The sequence below is a fragment of the Lutra lutra genome, chromosome 7, assembly GCF_902655055.1.
Source record: "Lutra lutra chromosome 7, mLutLut1.2, whole genome shotgun sequence".
Classification (NCBI taxonomy): Eukaryota; Metazoa; Chordata; class Mammalia; order Carnivora; family Mustelidae; genus Lutra; species Lutra lutra.
The window spans coordinates 54,232,001-54,249,827 of record NC_062284.1 but is presented as its reverse complement, the minus strand read 5'-3'; the positions used below and the strand labels follow the sequence as shown (position 1 = coordinate 54,249,827).

General features: G+C 40.2%; 1 protein-coding gene across 3 annotated transcripts in view; it reads right to left on the bottom strand.

The window, feature by feature from the left end:
* LOC125104767 (formin-1-like) overlaps nt 1–17,827 on the bottom strand; it is a 426,092-nt gene that overhangs the window by 301,856 nt on the left and 106,409 nt on the right. For all 3 annotated transcript variants that reach the window (XM_047737598.1, XM_047737599.1, XM_047737600.1), the window contains one exon: nt 9,910–10,088. In XM_047737598.1, the coding sequence (XP_047593554.1) occupies nt 9,910–10,088 (179 nt within the window). The remainder of the gene's footprint in view (nt 1–9,909; nt 10,089–17,827) is intronic.

Sequence of the window (17,827 nt, the reverse complement as noted above, 5' to 3'; positions counted from 1 at the left end):
ATTGTCACCGCTCTGATCTTATTCTTTTTTTTTTTTTTTTTAAGATTTATTTATTTACTTATTTGACAGACAGAGGTTACAAGTAGGCAGAGAGGCAGGCAGAGAGAGTTGGAAGCAGGCTCCCTGCTGAGCAGAGAGCCCGGTGCAGGGCTCAATCCCAGGACCCTGGAATCATGACCTGAGCCTAAGGCAGAGGCTTTAACCCACTGAGCCACCCAGGCACCCCTCTGATCTTATTCGTGAACACAGTTAAAGGGAGGGCAAAGAGGGGCGCCTGGGTGGCTCAGTGGGTTAAGCCTCTGCCTTCTGCTCAGGTCATGATCTCAGGGTCCTAGGATCAAGCCCCACATCAGGCTCCCTGCTCAGCAGTGAGTTGGCTTCTCTCTCTCTGCCTGCCTCTCTGCCTACTTGTGATCTCTCTCTCTGTCAAATAATATATTAAACCTTTAAAAAAAAGGGGGGGGGGCAAAGAGAGGAGCGGGCAAGAGCTATGGTTTTGAAATGGGACATATTTAGGTTTAAAATTAAATATTACTTATTGGTCACATACTAGCTGTGTCACTTAGGCAAGTTCCTTAACTTCTATGAACCAGTACATACATTTGTAAAATAGGGAAAATAATATTTAACTCGTAGGACTGTTCTAAGAATTAAATGTGCTAATTTTCTTTTTTTTTTTTTTTAAGATTTTATTTACTTATTTGACAGAGAGAGAGAGAGATCGCAAGTAGGCAGAGAGGCAGGCAGAGAATGAGGGAGAAACAGGTTCCTTGCTGGGCAGAGAGCCGGATGTGGGGCTCGATCACAAGACTTTGAGATTATGACCTGAGCTGAAGGCAGAGGCTTAACTCACTGAGCCACCCAGGTGCCCCAAATGTGCTAATTTTCTTAACCCAGTGCTTCCTTGAGCACCAAAGACATTTAATAAATAGGGGCTCATCGTAGAGTGAGGTTAGTGGTAGAGATCAGTGGGTAAGAGAATCACATTTCCATAGTTTTGAAATATATTCAATATTGCCTCCACTTTGTACATCATTTTAATTTGGGATTTAAACAAAAGTATATATAGCACTACTGTCACTTTCAACACTTTAAAAAGTATCATGAAATATTCTAAAGGAAAGTTTTAACAGTTCTTAGAATCAAGGTCATTTACTTTCTATAGGTGGAGAGGGAAGTTTTACGATATAGGTTATCACAGGACGTTTATGGAATAGCTGCAATTCTTAAAGCCATTTAGAAATAATGATAATAATAAATCAACATGGCTTAATTGAAGTCTATAAAAATCTAAAGGCAAGAGAAAAATAACTAGGCCATTCAGCCAGAATATCATGTTAACGCTCCCTCAACATTCTCTAGCCAAAGACTACGGCATTTAAAATTCTACATGGGTCATACAGGATTGTCTTTTTAACCACGAACGTCCATGTATATCCTGGAGAGATAAGGAAAACAGTTTCCTGAAATACAAACACAGAACACAGATGATACATGTAGAATTCAAAGACCAAGGTTTAAAGAGACCATGTGACGTTCCCAGAAACACTCAGCCCAATGAGCATATACAGAGCTGTGGTTTTTAAGGCAGAAAAGGCAGGCTGAGAAAGTGAAACTTGTTCAAAGGGGGCAAAAAGCAATGATCTGAATTTTAGGGAAACCAAATAAAATACTTTAGCAGCAATGTACCAATGCATTTAAATAAAATTCCTAGGCAAATTTCTCATTATTTTCATAAAACTCAGTTCTATTCTATGTTCTCACAGGCTTTAAAAGCAAAATACATGGCTAGGGCGCCTGGGTGGCTCAGTGGGTTAAAGTCTCTGCCTTAGGCTCCGGTCATGATCCCAGGGTCCTGGGATGGAGTCCTGCATCGGGCTCTCTGCTTGGCGGGGAGCCTGCTTCCTCCTCTCTCTCTGCCTGCCTCTCTGCTTACTTGTGATCTCTCTCTGTCAAATAAATAAATAAAATCTTTAAATAAATAAATAAATAAATAAAAGCATAATACATAGGTGCCAGGGTGGCTCAGTTGGTTAAGCATCTGCCTTTGGCTCAGGTCATGATTCCGAGTCCTGGATGGAGCTCAAAGTCAGTCACCCTGCTCAGTGGGGTAGCTGCTTCTCCCTCGGCCCCTTTCCCCGGCTCATATACTCTCTCTCAAATAAATAAAATCCTTTAAAAAAGCATAATACAAAGTTTTCTCTGTATACCCTCAAGAGTCCAAATTTTATATGCACAGCTATTACAGCACAAGTCGGAAGAGACAAAAAGGAAATAAAGACACTGTTATCAAGATCAAAGAAAAGCCAATTTCACAATTCCATTAACCATTAACATGGTTCAATGGGTAAGCCAAGTTCTTTTCATTTTATAAAGAAATGAGAGAGGTTACTAGATTTGTCATTATCTGGCAGTACATACAGAGGACAGGAGAATGTCAAGGGAGGTGTGGGAAATGGCATAAGAAATGAACTTGATGACTGACAGTAAGGAGGATTTCTATTTAAATATGATAACCTTCCACACCAACTTCAAAATTAGAACTAATTTGAGAGATAAACTGGTTAAATTTCACTGGAGCTTAGGAGTAAAATCAGATAATCCTTTTTCAGCTGCTTTATCATGATTTAAAGTGATTCGGCATTTGTAAGAAAAAGGCAATTTTCCAATTCAATCCATAATTCGTCACTTTTACCTCTTCTCTTTACCTGGATCACTTTTTTTTTTTTTAAATCATTTATTCTACAGCCAACAGGCACATGTTCTCTGTCTTGCTCTTTCTCTGTGTTTCTCACTCTTTCTCTCTTTCACACACACATATGTACTCACATTTAAAAATAAACATGCTGGGCGCCTGGGTGGCTCAGTGGGTTAAGCCGCTGCCTTCAGCTCAGGTCATGATCTCAGGGTCCTGGGATCCAGGCCCGCATCGGGCTCTCTGCTCAGCAGGGAGCCTGCTTCCCTCTCTCTCTCTCTCTGCCTGCCTCTCCGTCTACTTGTGATCTCTCTCTGTCAAATAAATAAATAACATCTTAAAAAAATAAATAAATAAATAAAAAATAAACATGCTCCTCGGGAAACAAACTACCCTGATATATGCAAATAGAGGCCCACTGTCATGGAGATGCTACTGATTTGGATGAGTCAACAGGTTGCTTTTAGCTTTAAGTGGTAGGCTCTCATTGGCTCCCCAGAAAACAAGACAAGGATGTGTGACCTTTTCCTGGGACTACAAAAGCACCCTGCATTCTTTGTTGTTGAATTTAAATTATGTTTTGGAGTCTGCCATTTAGGAGTGAGGTCGAGGGAATGGCATCATCTCAGGTTGCTCTCAGTACTTCCTCTTTAATTCTAGAGACCAAGGTATTAAAGGCCAAGGCATCTGGTCTCCCCTGTTAGCAGCTGCAGAATCTTCACTAGATTGAGTTCTGTGGGGTGGTTTTGGCTGTGGTTCTAGCTTTGAATGCTGAGCCTCATTCTCATTCCTTCTCACTGATCATGGGAGCTAACTTATAGCCATTAAATGACTTTCTTTGTTTCTTAAGTTAAAAACAAAACAGAAAACAAACAAAGAAGCAGCCAAAGTAGTGGAGTAGAGGAGTTTAATGTTAAAGCACTTAGGTCTTGGGTCAGGCAGATCTGAGTTCCAATCCTTTCCCCTGACTCGGCTGAACCTCTCTCTTTATTGTACACTATTATTATTATATTTCAAAGGATGGTACCTGCCATTTCAGAGGTGCTCAATCCATGGAAGTTTTGTTATGGTTTAGATACTTAAGGTGGGGTATGGCCTTGGTAATTATATCTTCCCATTCTTAAGACGCTTCCATTCTTAAGATGCTGGGAGCTGATACTGGGTCCTCCCAAGCTAATGAAGCCAACTCAGTAGGGAGAATTCCAGGCCACACAGATGAGAAGGTGATTGAGATGATCCTTGGAAACTAAAATCACTAAGAAGAGTTTAGTTTGTATTTTCTTTCTCTTTTCCTTTCTTTCTTTCTTCCTTTCCTTCCTTCTTTCTTTCCTTCTTTCACAGATTTTATTTATTTGACACAGAGAGAGAGAGCACAAGCAGGGGCAGGGGCAGAGGGAAAAGGAGAAGTAGGCTCCCTGATGAGCAGAGAGCCCAATGCAGGGCTGGATCCCAGGACCCCAGCCTCATGACCTGAGTGGAAGGCAGATGCTTAACCCACTAAGCCACCCAGCCATCCCCAGTTTGTATTTTCAAAGCGAGTGTGCAAAATCCTACTCTCAGAATTTGTGCAACCAAGATATGACCCTGATGACTGCTTACTTTTTTTTTTTTCATATCTCTTTTTCAATCTCAGGCCACACTTCTTTTAGTGTCTTTTCTACCCCCACCTGGTCCCATGCTTACAGACATTTTATAAAACCATCCCCTGTGGTAAACATTCCTCTCAAAGGAAATTTTCAAGAAATTATACTTATAAGAACTTAGGCCCCACTTGCTCTCTGGTTTGTCAATAATCAGTTGCCTTTGACACACCTCTTTCAAGGTCTACCAGAAACTAAGAAACGTGGCTAATGATAGCTCCTACTTTGGTGGAATTAAGATACTGCCCTTTGAAGCTGACTGTGTAATGTTCATACTCTAAACGGGCACTCTGGGGAGACTAAGGGTTTATCATATATAGAGGCTACCTGAGGACAAGTCACACATTTGATGCCTTTGGATGCTGCCCTAAAATTGATAACTTGGACTTGCTAGATTTCATAAATAAAATCAAGGACAACCAGTAAAATTAGAATTTCAGACAAACAACAAATACTTTTCTCACTGGACGTATGTCCTGTGCACTCGTTAGCAATCCCCTGACCCAGAAGTGGAACTGATGGCACACTGAATTTAGTCTCTCAGGAGTTTTGTAGATCAACCAGAAGGGCCCACAGAATTTGTTTGAGGAAGATGAGAAGATAGTCACCCCAACAGAACCTCTCTGCACAGCAGTCTGGCTGACATTGAGCCAAGTGATGCTAAGAGAGCAGCACTGGTTGCTTAAACATTGAAATACATACTGGTTGGAAAGTAGATGGTACCCGGACCCTGCCTCCTGTCTCCACAACACCAGCCTTATCTCCCACCTTTCTCCAGAGGAACCTCTGTATCTTCTCACAATTCAGTAACTAAAGATGAATATGGCATGTGACAATATGGATGGACCTGGACAGCATTATGCTAAACGAGATAAGACAGAGAAAGACAAATACCTTATGTTTTCACTTATATGTGGAATCTAAAAAAAAACCCTGACCTCACAGAAACAGAGGAGAGATTGGTGGTTGCCAGAGGCGGGGAACACGGAGTAGGGGAAATGGATGGAAGTGGTCAAAAGGCAGAGACTTCCAGTTAAAGACTGATAAGGTCTGCTGATGGAATATGCAGTGAGTAGAGTCGACAAAACTGTATTGCATATTTCAAAGTTGCAAAGAGGGTAGACCTTAAAGTTTTCGTCACAAGAAAAAAATGGGAACTATGTGAGGTGCTAGATGTTAACTAAACTTGTTACAGAAATCATCTCATTATATATGCATACATCAAATCATTATGTTGTACGCTGGAAACTTATACAATATTATATGTCAGGGTACCTCAAGAAAACTGGGGGAGGAGGGAAGGATAGCGCTGGAGAGACAGAAAGTTGTATGAGCCTTCCAACAGTGTTAGGAGACAAATTTTGGCCTTGCGATCAGAGTTGTGACATGGTTCGTCACATTAGGACAAAGATTTCACGTTGTGATATTAAGTTCTATCTGTTTTCTTTAAATAATCCCCATTCCCCATATATTAACATTGCTTGGGTTGCCTTATACTCTTATAACAGAACCAGGAAATTTGATATTATAGCACTTTGTTTCATCTGTTGCTGCTCCTCTCCATTCTGTCAAAACATAGTCGATAAAGAAACTGAAGGTAAGTAAGTGCCCACAGACCCATAGCTCGTCAGCGGCTGAGCTGAGAAAACGAAGGAGATCTCCATCTCTTGGTCTACAGCAGAGGTTGGCAAACTGCAAATTTGGCCCATGGCCTGTTTTTGAATGACTCATAAACTAAGAATGATCTTTACATTTTTACATGGCGGGGGAAAAAAATCAAAAGGTGAATATTTCTTGATATGTGAAAATAAGATGAAATTCAAATTTCAGTATGTATAAACTTTTACTGGAGTACAAGCTCACTCATTCATGTATGTATTCTCCATGGCTGTTTTCTTTTTTGTTTGTTGTTGTTTTAGATTTTATTTAATTATTGGAGAGAGAGACAGAGATAGCTAAAGAAAGAGAGCGAGCAGGAGCAGGGAAGAAAGGGATAAGCAGGCTCCCCACCGAGTAGGGAGCCTGAACTAGGGCTCCATCCCAGGACCATGGAATCATGACCCAAGCCAAAGGCCAATGCCCAACCAACTGAGCCACCCTTGCACTCCTCTATGGCTGTTTTTATCACCAGAGTTGAGTAGTTACAATATAGACTAATGGGCCCCAAGGTCTAAAATATTTCTTTTTGATTCTATTAAAAAACAAAAAAAAACCCCAAAACTAAACTAAATTAATGCACAGCTAAATTAGAGAACTTAATAGCAGCCCCAGCCGAATGCCAGTGACCATTTTGATTTCTCGGTGTCAAATTCCCACTAATTCTTAAATGTTTAAGCTATCACCCCTGCATACTAACGAGAAGCAGCATATCTATAGAAAATGGCTGAGGAAAGTACCTTCCTGATAATGATGCTGCAAATCAGGTCCAGAACTGAAAACAGAGCAGTCCTGGCTAACATTAAAAACTAATCAAAATATCACACAGCAGTCCATGCCTCCGGGACCTTACTATTCAACCCATAGCCGCTCCCCTCCCCACCCCCCGTGCGCGTTGTGATCCAAACTTTTATTAAATGATTAGAACCCATTCAAAGGGATATCTTACTTATAATATCAATATTTAAAACACAGGAGTTAAATTGTACTGTCCGAAGAGAGCAAAGGACTTGGAGATGAGGATTCTCATGGCTCAAGGTGTAAAAACAACTGATGTAGAAAATAATTTAAAGTAACTATCCCAAGTCCCCTGGGTGGCTTAGTCAGTTAAGTGTCTGCCTTTGGCTCAGGTCCTGATCCTGGGATTGAGCCTCTGGGTCAGATAGGAGCCCCGGGATTGGGATCGAGGTGTCAGACTCCCTGCTCAGTGGGGGGTCTGCTTGTCCCTCTCCCTCTGCCCCTCTCCCTGCTTGTTCTTTCTCTCTCTCAAATAAATATAATCTTTAAAAAAATAAACTATCCCAATTTTTAAAAATTATAATTAATGGAAAACTAAGAAACATAAATATTTATATATTTTATTACATATTCACATAATTATTTTTATATATAAATATAATTTATATTATAGCATATATAATAAATATTATAAATATATAAATCTATAAACCAATAAGTGCTGATTCAGAAAATAGACCTTTTTAGTGATATGTATCAAAAGCCTAAATATATTTATAGACAGTAATCCCAAGTTTATCTTAAAGAAATAGTCCTAAATATTGGGGGTATGGGGAAGGGGTACAGGAAAAATTATATGCTTGGTAGTGCTATTTATTTCCAAATTATGGACTATTCCAAAATTGAAAACAAAATAAGCATCAAATAATAGAGAAATGATTTAAAAAATTTTTGAGATACAATTATACATCCACTTAGGTATGTGCTATGGTGAGTGCTGTGAAGTGTGTAATCCTGGCGATTCACAGACCTGTACCCCTGGGGCTAAGAATACATTATATATTAATAAAAAAATAAAAACATTAATTAAAAAAAACCAACACATCTAGAGTGGTTCCTGAGTGGCTCAGTCAGTTAAGTGTCTGCCTTCGGCTTGGGTAATGATCTTAGGGTCTTGGGATGGAGCCCCACATCAGGCTCCCTGCTCAGCAGGGAGCTTGCTTCTCCCTCTGCCTCTTCCCCCTCGCTTGTGGTCTCTCTCTCAATCTCCCTCATAAATAAATAAATCTTAAAAAAAAAAAAAAACCAAACACATCTAGAAAGAATACATAACAATATGGATAAGCAATATGGATATCATATTGCTTATCTTATCTATAATATCTTATCTATGGATATAAGCAATATCCATATTGCTTATCTTATCTATATTAAGATATTGCTTATCTTATCTTATCTATGGATAAGAAAAAAGAGGGAAACATATAAAATCTATGTTTGTATGTTAAAACAATCCCTCATTTAAAATAAGTCACATATTGTGAAAAATACGAAGGAAACTTATCAGATTAACAGTTGTCACTGGCTGCTGAAAGTTACTTCTTTTCTCTCAATTTTACTACATATTTCAAATTTTATAAAAGGATTGTTATGATTTTTATAATTGAAATAAATAAAAATAAGAGATAATTTCACTCACAGGGGAGAATGAAAACCAAAAACACATAGTTTAGCCAAAGTGTTTAAAAAAAAAAAAACACAATAAACACAATTTTTTAAAAACACAGAAGAAAAAGAAAGTAGTCTTTCAAAATCCATTTCAGGGGCGCCTGGCTGGCTCTGTGGGAGGAGCATGTGACTCTTGGTCTCAGGGTCATGAGTCTGAGCCTCACATTGGTTATAGAGGTTATGTAAATAAATAAAAACTTTAAAAAAAAAAAGTCAAAAGCAAGAAAAGGAAAACTCCCCTTCAACACTTTCAGACCCCAAGTCGCCTGTTGCAGCAAACACAACTTAAAGTAATCTGACCAACAGATGTCACTGTTACACTTCTTTCACTGACCACATCTTAAAATGCACAGCCTAACTTTGGAGGTAGGGGGACAAAAACAAATATTACAAGTTTCCATTTCATCTCACAAAGGGCTTTAGATTTGGCATCTTTCAGCTTCAATCCAAACCTCCTTTTACAAGGGATGTCGAATGCTTTTCTAAAAGGACATCCCGTGATGATGCCATGATGGTTACGAAAAGTGCAAGGTTCATTTGGTCTTGATTGCTTGAGAAAATCTCCATTCACATAAACATTACAGATCTAAACATGTTCATCAAAGACATACCTCTGAGCCTGAAAGTGATGAATTGGAAAGTATCGGAAGGAATCAAGGACACAAGATTGCCAATGAGCATTAAAGTTAATGGCAAAGAAGAAAAAGCAGGGGAGCGGGTGGGGGAAAGAAAAGAAAAAAGAGGAAGGAAGGAAGAAAGAAAAGGAGGAAAAAAGAAGGAAAGAAAGACAGAAAAAGCCTTCTTGGATTCCTAATGCTTACCCTCATCTCTGAAAAGAAACGGAGAGATGGAGAGGGGTGGTGACAATGACGACAGTCAATCTATCAGGCCATCTACAATGTGGACGTATTCAACCCAGCCCATCATTTTGTATAGTGGAGTTGACGGTTCTGTGTCAATGAATACTTGAATGAACGAGGAGGGAGAAGGTTGTTTTCTAAATGGGTCATCTTGTATTTTCAGATTTCCTGCCAACCTGCTCACCTGTTATTTGAGCAGCTGGACAGAATGAAAGGTTTGGGGACATGTGAGGGAGACAGGCTATTTAGATGACTCTGGAGAATGCTCTCAAATGTATGTTTTCAAATTTTCAGAAAAGTGATATTAAGAGGCGACAAGCAGCAAACAGTCACTCCCACCCCAAGGTCTAGGCAGTAAAGCTGACGTGGGGAGAGCACCCTGAAAACAGTCAGGCAAACCATAAACAGAGTCACGTCCCAGCGCACACATTTCAGACCACTGAGGTGTCTCCATACTCTGCAGCCGACTGATTTTTATATAATGACCCCCACACAAAATGCACCTTGGACAGTTTTATGAACGCAATTTGCATAAAACACATCTCTGTTGACTGCAAGGAATTAGAGCTCAAGCACAAAGATTTCTACTCACATGGAGATCCAAGTACAGTTCACTTTTGTTTGGCTTCTCTCTCTCCTCGTGGAGCAGAAACGGACAGGCTGGTCCTGCTCGATAGCCCAGGAACCAGGCACCTCCATCCCTGGGGGGAAGGTCTTTAGTTGCTGTCTGCTCACTGACGCAGTCCCGGGGGAAGCCCTCAGAGGAGATGCCTAGACAGAAGAAGAGAAGACCATCGGTGACACAGCAGCTAGAAAAACATCAAGCCAGCCATATCTGGGGACTCCTATGTGGGCCATTTCATACTACCGCTTCTCTTCCTTTCTAGATTGTATTTTTAGAGTTTGCTCTCTTCCAAAAGTGCTTGTCTAGATTATTCTTTCTGGATTGCACTAACAAAGAATTTAAAACATTTTCCCTCATACCCAGTTTAAAAAGAGAAGTCTATTAGCTATACTCTGTGTTCACTATCATTCCTTACCAATGCAGGCTATACAGAACATTCTCTCTCAGGACAGAATTCAAGGAGGAGCTGGAGGACAGAAGTCAGGAGGGCTGAGCTGTTGGATTCACTGCTAAAAGGTGTCGCCTGAGCCAAGTCACTAGTCACACATGTGTGTGTCCTTCCAGAGCAGGAAATGCAGCACGGTCACCTTCATTTCTGGGGGCAGAATGATCATGTGTGGTCCATATTGGCACTGGGTCACTTGGTTGAACGAGTGACACTGCACGAGTGAAATGTGTGGGACTGCCTTTTCTTATCGCCGGAATGAGGGTATTATGTCAGTTTTTACCTAAACTAGGTTGGGATGGTAATAGTCAAGGATGTGCCAGGCGCTGTGCTCAGCCCTGTTCTTTAGTTTGTAAGAGAGCTCTATGGGAAGGCCTCATTAGTGCTCCCATTTTAGATGGGGAAGCTGAAGCCCAAAAAGCTTAGACCATTTGCTCCAGATCATAACGTCAATACATGGGAAAGCCAGGAATTGAGGCCAGGAAGTTAAACACGAGAGGCCATGGTCTTAATAACTAGATGAGGTGGCCTGTGCCTGGCATTCTTGAAATGGTAATGCGTGTTGTACAACAAAAGACTTCATGGTCAAATAAATGTGAGAAAAGCTATAAATGTGAGAAAAGCTGCGTGCTGTACCCCTTAGGGCCACGATTCACATTAGTGTAATTAAAACTTGGAAACCCCCTTTAGGAAAGCAGCTTAGCTCTGCATAATAGTGTTTTCCAAACTTATTGGACCACAGAATCCATTTACAGGATCCTCGTGAAAAATGTTGGAAGCTATTAGTGTTCTACTGGAACAAAGTTTGGAAAATTCTAGATTAGATCACCTTTTTAAAGTCCCACATAACTCTCAAGTTCCTGGTAAGCAACCTTGGCAAAATATTAAGCAACCAGGCAGAAGGGTTCAGGCTCAGTGCACTTTGCCATAGAGATCACTGTTGGATATATGATAGGGCATTTATTACACATAATCCTTGTGATAGTGTCTCTTTGATAGTAGCCCAAAGCTAGCCAACAACTTTTGCCAGCTGAAAACCTGATGCACCAAGTTTACTTGAGCTGAGATAAGTCAGCTAGCCAAAGGACTGTGGGATAACATTCTTCTCCTTTAGATTAGAGTAGAATTTACAAAAAAAAAAAAAATAGATTAGAGTAGAATTTTAGGAGAAAAAAAAAATTGAAAACAGCCAAGGTTTTGCTTTGTGCTTTCTTGTTTGGTTGGTTGGTTTCCAATCACACTTCAAAGTGAAAGGTGATACAGGTCACAGTGTCTCTACAGTTGGCCTCTGGGAGGCCACTGTTCTGGAGGCATTGAGAAAATAAGGATCCAAGACCTCAGGTGTCTCCTCTGCAGATATAGGGTATCCGGAAAGTTATAACCACACTCTTCCTTCATTTAAGCCAGATGTCTTAGAATGAGGACCTTTTTATTCACCTGGCCTCACCCTTTCCTGCCCTTTTGTTACGGGCTCTCTTGAGACAGACTGTCCCCTGGGCTTTTGCTTAGGACTTCATGTGCTGCAGAGTGTGCCCCGTCGGGCTCTGAAGACACGGGAAAGGGCTAGTGCCTTAAAGAACCTCAGAGAGGAACACTTTGCTAAGCCCCTCCCCTTTATTCTCATGGTGACCCTGAGATCACTGGTGACGCCTTCACTACTGGAAGGTAGTGCGGGTCGGCCGTGCTCTTAAGAGATGGAGAGATTAAAGCTCAGGGTGTGTTTAACTTCCATTTACAAGGCTCATCTCCCTCCTAGAATACTTCTGTTTATATCTGGCAAGAAAGAGGAAATCAACCTGTTTCAATTTATGGTGTCCTCTCCCTGGGCTACCTCATCTTCAGAAATGTGTGAGTTACTAATCCCATGCCTCTTTTTAAATCCCTCCACTTTTTATTTTGATCTTGGGAGAGTGGCTGACTCTAGGTAAAGTTTACACAGAAAGAAAACAACATAAAACGTAGTCTGTATATCACAAACAACATAATGTACAACACCTAAGGCAAGACATCTAGAGCATCAGAGGGACATCGTCTGGTGACCGGAAGTTCATCATTCTGGTGGAAGAGAGTGAGAAATTCCCACAATAACAAGGATCTGGCATCCTTGAATAAAACACAGGTGCTCACGGCAACACACTCACACACCCTACAGTGGCTATCCAACACTTCACTGGTAAGGTGTGCGGCATGATCCGATTTACTCTTTATGCAGAGGAAAGAGCACCAAGTTGAAGCCCAACCAAAGAGAAGTAACTTCATTTTGGAGATCATTTTCATGTTAAAGAGCCAATTTCTAACATCTAATATTTAACCAGACAATATCCCTGTGAAGGAAATACACAAGGTATAATGGTGATGCGTAGTCGTTTTGGTAAAGATCATAGGGACAGGAAAGGACCAAGGGCGGAAATAAGTAACAATATGGTTATTCTCGAAAGTCTGACAAATAAGCACAAATGACAAATTCACCATTAGAAAGGACATAACCAGCTTACAAAGTAAGTCTTTGAATGGAGAGTTTTAATAATACAAACACAAGCTTTTCAAACAGCCAAAAATAAAGCACATGCCCATCTTGATTAGCCTAGGTAGTGGCCACACTATTCTCTTCAATGGAATAAATTTTAATAAAAAGAAAAAAGTTACCTGAAATTAGGTAAGTATATTCTGTCAAATAGTCAGATGTCATCTAATTTTATGACACAAAGAGATTTTGAGGTGTTATATTTTCATTGAACATTATTGCAAAAAGCGGAGAACAGTCTCCTCAGTTTAATCATGTTTTTTCCCTTCCATGTGCCTATTAGAAGTCCATTTTCTGCTCCATATCTATTGATTGTTTTGTTTCTCAAAGATGTGGCAAAGACATTTCAATAGCTTGATGAACCACACGTGCACACAGGTTAATGCTACAGCTGACCACTGTTAATACAACATATAGCACGGACACTGCACAGGAAGGGTCACTTACCTTGGGACCACTTTGAAAGTCTGTGCTTTTCCCAACCATTCAAATGATGAGCTGCACTTCCTGATGCTAACTTACAACATCAGACTGGGATTGTGCTGTCAATGATCAATACAAGAGAAGCAGACAGAAAGGAAAGGTAACGTGCCGTTTAAAACCGGAAGCAGTCTCCGTAGCTCATCTTTCCGAAATGGAATAAGTGTCCCTACCTGAGGATCACTGTTTCCACTTCTTTACTTCCTGCCTGCATTATGATTATGCACCCAAGGCCTTATCCAGCTGCATTTGGAGCTCCGCCCCCTGGCATAGATGCTGTGTATTTCCCCTGGTCCATGGATGTTGGATCTTGGCCTTGTGTCTTGCTGTAGCCCGCTGAATGTGGGCAATGTGACAGGATGCCAATTCTGAGTCCAGGCCTTAAGAGGCATTTTCTGGATTTCCACCTGCTTTGTGTTTCTGCCATCACCATGTGACAAGCATGTGCTAGGGAGCCCAAATGAGACACACAGAGAAGACCCCAGACATAGTCCCGCTGCCTGGAAGGAACCCAGATCACATCAAGTGAATGACTGCCAACCAACCCTTAAGACGATGGATGAGAACAATAAATATTTGCTACGAGCCACTGAGATTTGGGGTTTATTTATCAAAATAGCTGCCTAATGGATCATCATCTGTCCCCACCGGAAGCACTGGGTCTATTAAAAACTTGAAACCATTTCAGCTGAGAAGGCTTAATGACTACAATGTATATATTTTTGTAATACCTACTAAAAATAATTAGCTGATATATCAGGTTTTGGAAAATCAAGCAAAAACTCATCACATACCCATTTCCTCACTCATACTAAGATTCACACACAAACTGCATTTCATTAGAAAAATTAATCTTATTTAGCAGGCACAGTCTTTAATTACCTAAAGAATATCTATATATCTATATCTATGCACCTATTTATATAGATATAGATATATAGAGAGATATACATATATAGGTATATAGATATACACACATATAAAACATATGTATACATCCATTTCCAAAGAGAAGTTTGCCAACACACCGAATAATCAGATCTGGACAGAAGTCCCCAAGGAACAAAATTACAGAGCCTTTCAGCTCTCCTCCTTCAATTTTCCTGTCACACTGAGCTCTCACTTGACAGCAATGATGAAGTGCTTATGCTTCCAAAAGGAGAAGGGGGGAAAAAAACCTTAGCTTGAGACTCTCTTGAGTTTTTCCTCCTATGCTGTAGTTCCCAAGGCCATTCATCATATTGACTTAAAATAAATCTAAAGAGGTGAAATTTTCTCAACCGTGAATATCAGAACTGATATGTAAAGGTAGACAGGTTGTCTTCTATTATGTTATTCAAACATCTACTTACAAGCAAGAGAGACAGCAATCTAGATGTGTAGCTAATGGAAAGTGACATTGTTAAGTACTTGTAAAGAGGGTGTGTGCCTGTGTGTAATTATTCACATCTTTATCCAGGGAGACAGAGCTTTGGTAAAAGTAGCCTCATGGCTTGTAACTGTCAATTTCAGATCTACACTTGCCAATCCCCTTGCTGCATTTTCATTCCTTATGATGTTAAGTGATACAATGTCACTAAGCAGATAAGTAACTGTAATTTGGAGAATGCACCTTACCTATCCACCCCAGCCTCTAACTCCTTGAGAGAAATACACCAAGGGAGAATTTATGAGCAAGGACATACTGATTGTGGTGGAAGGTGTACAGAGGCAGGGGAAGGCTTTGGGGAGATCAGGAAGTAGGAAGGAATGGGGAGCAGAATATGTCAATTTCAGAATCTATTAATAAAGAATCCACATCCATCAAACAAATGCAATGCTCGAATTTCTAAAGTTATGCTTAAATTCAAATGAAATGAAATAAAATTTAGAATTAGAAGGGATCTTGTATATCTCCTATCTGCTTATTTTATATTTGATGAAACTGAACCCCAGGAAGGTTGTGATATCTCCAACATGTCCACCTAGTGGCAAAAGCAAACTAACATCCAGGTTCCAGGGAAATCTTTTATGTTATTTAGAGAAGGACATGATTGTCAGTCCACACATGAGAGAACACTTAAGTCTGAGTAAGAAGTAGATGTGAATGGGTTGACAGGTGGGATTCCTGTCAATTCCTGACTATGACCTTTACTAATTGTTTAAACTTAGTGGAATTACTAAATTACTGAATCTTTATTTCCTCATTAATGAAATGAAAATAATATGGTGCCCCCCCAGTGGCTCAGTCAGTTAAGCATCTGCCTTCAGCTCAGGTGATGATCTCAGGGTCCTGGGTTGGAGCCTGCTCAGCAGGGAGTCTGCTTCTCCCTCTCCCTCTGTCCCTCCCCACTACTCATACTCTCTCTCTCTCTCTCTCTTTCAAATAAGCAAATAAAATCTTTAAAAAAAGAAAATAATAAAAATATGCCTGATAGTGAGCTGTGTTCAAAATTGTTTTTCTTCCAGGAAACTTTACCTGGGCTGGGGGTGACAGATTGGTGGGGGATGCAAACAAATCCCCATTTTAAATAAGAAACCTGTATACAATAAGGGCATACTAAACATCATACACGCATGTTAAGGACTATTTTTTTGTCCAGGAAGATAAAGAGAAAAAAATTAAGCTCATAAGAATTCACGGTAGCCCTCCACTGCAGCAGATCCCAAATCTGCTTAAGTCCTAAAAATAGAATTCACGTCATCAAATGCAAGAGCTCCAAGTAAGTGGCTGATCATCTCCCAAAAGAGCAGCTCCTCAGGGCATTTCCTTAGAAATGACATTCAATGACACATCTTCCTTAAAGGTCAAACACTTGAGCCTCAGGCCATGAATGAAACTCATTATAGGCCTAGCTTTAAAATGAAATAGCTTTTAAAGGAGGTACATAAATATATATTTCTATGATCATTACTATTATTACATTAACAGCTTTTCGTGTTCTTTTCCTGCAAAGAATACAGATGTTAAATGAGAGACAAATATTGCTCACGTCAGGAAACTTGTTTGTGGCTATAGTCATACTGAATATTTTAACACTTGAAAAACAGGGGCATGCATTTAGAGGAGCATAAGTGATGCTGAGTCACTCTGCTTTCGAATGGATGGAAGGTAGGAGCAGATGCTTCTAAGTAAGGTTTGTTGCAGAAAAGATCACAAAAAGATGGAGTTTGGAAGGTTGTAGGGTGCCCTGAGGTATTAACAACCTCTATCCATTCTCAGACAGGCAATGATAAGGAAATCAGGTGTTGGTACTTCAAATGCCTATGATCAAAAAATGTTGGTATGTTTGATGATAAGCAATATACTTGCTTATTAACAAAAATATTATTGAAGTGAAGAACAAGAATACAGAAAACATTTCTTATCACATTCACTCTAAATAAATTTGAATCACATTTTTCCGTTTTACATCACATTGTTCCAGTTATCACGGGAAGACTTATACCCATGGGAAACCCAACTCTTGAAGAGATATGACATAATTACTAATGTCTTAATAGCTAAGGAGGTATAGAAAAAAAAAAAACCCATAAGACATAAAGGCTTGGATTATAAGATATATAATAAATGTTTTTAAAAAAAATCTTTTTCCAGGGGCGCCTGGGTGGCTCAGTGGGTTAGGCCTCTGCCTTCGGCTCAGGTCATGATCTCAGGGTCCTGGGATCGAGCCCCACATTGGGCTCTCTGCTCACCAGGGAGCCTGCTTCCTCCTCTCTCTATCTCTGCCTGCCTCTCTGCCTACTTGTGATCTGTCAAATAAATGAATAAAATCTTTAAAAAAAAAATCTTTTTCCAAAAAGAAATGATCTTCAGAGAGTCACAAAACATGAATATGCATAACAAGATTGAGACAAAGGAAGAAAGAAGGCACATATGCCAATATTAAGGGTAAACATTTAAGAGATTAAGAGCACAATATGACTTTGAGTGTCTTGGCAAACAAAGCAAGAATGAAAAAGCATTCAGTTAGTTCACTTCCATTACCAAAAGGAAGAGGGGCCCGTGGGTGGTGCAGTTGGTTAAGCATCTGACTCTTGGTTTCCTCTAAGGCTCTGGTCCAGGGTCTGAGGGGTGGAACCTGGTGTAGACCCCCACGTGGAGCCCTGCGTCCTCAGGCCCCATGCTCAGTGGGGAGTGCGCTTGTCCCTCTCCCTCTGCTCCTCTCCTCATGCTCTCCATCTTCCTTTCAAATAAACAAATAAAATCTTAAAAAAATAATAAAAAAGAGGAAACATACTGATCCTTCAAAGCTGATCAAGATTTTTCTGATGTTTAATTCTGAGAGACACAGCTACATAATACAGTCAATTCCCACCCTAGCCTTAGTTCCATCCAGGCTGTTCTGACCAACAGTTGACCTCACAGAGCTAATGGTACTGACTTAGTTGTCTACCAATAGCCTTTGTCCCTTTCACCAGAGAGGTTTGGAAATTATCTTGACTACCCAGGGATT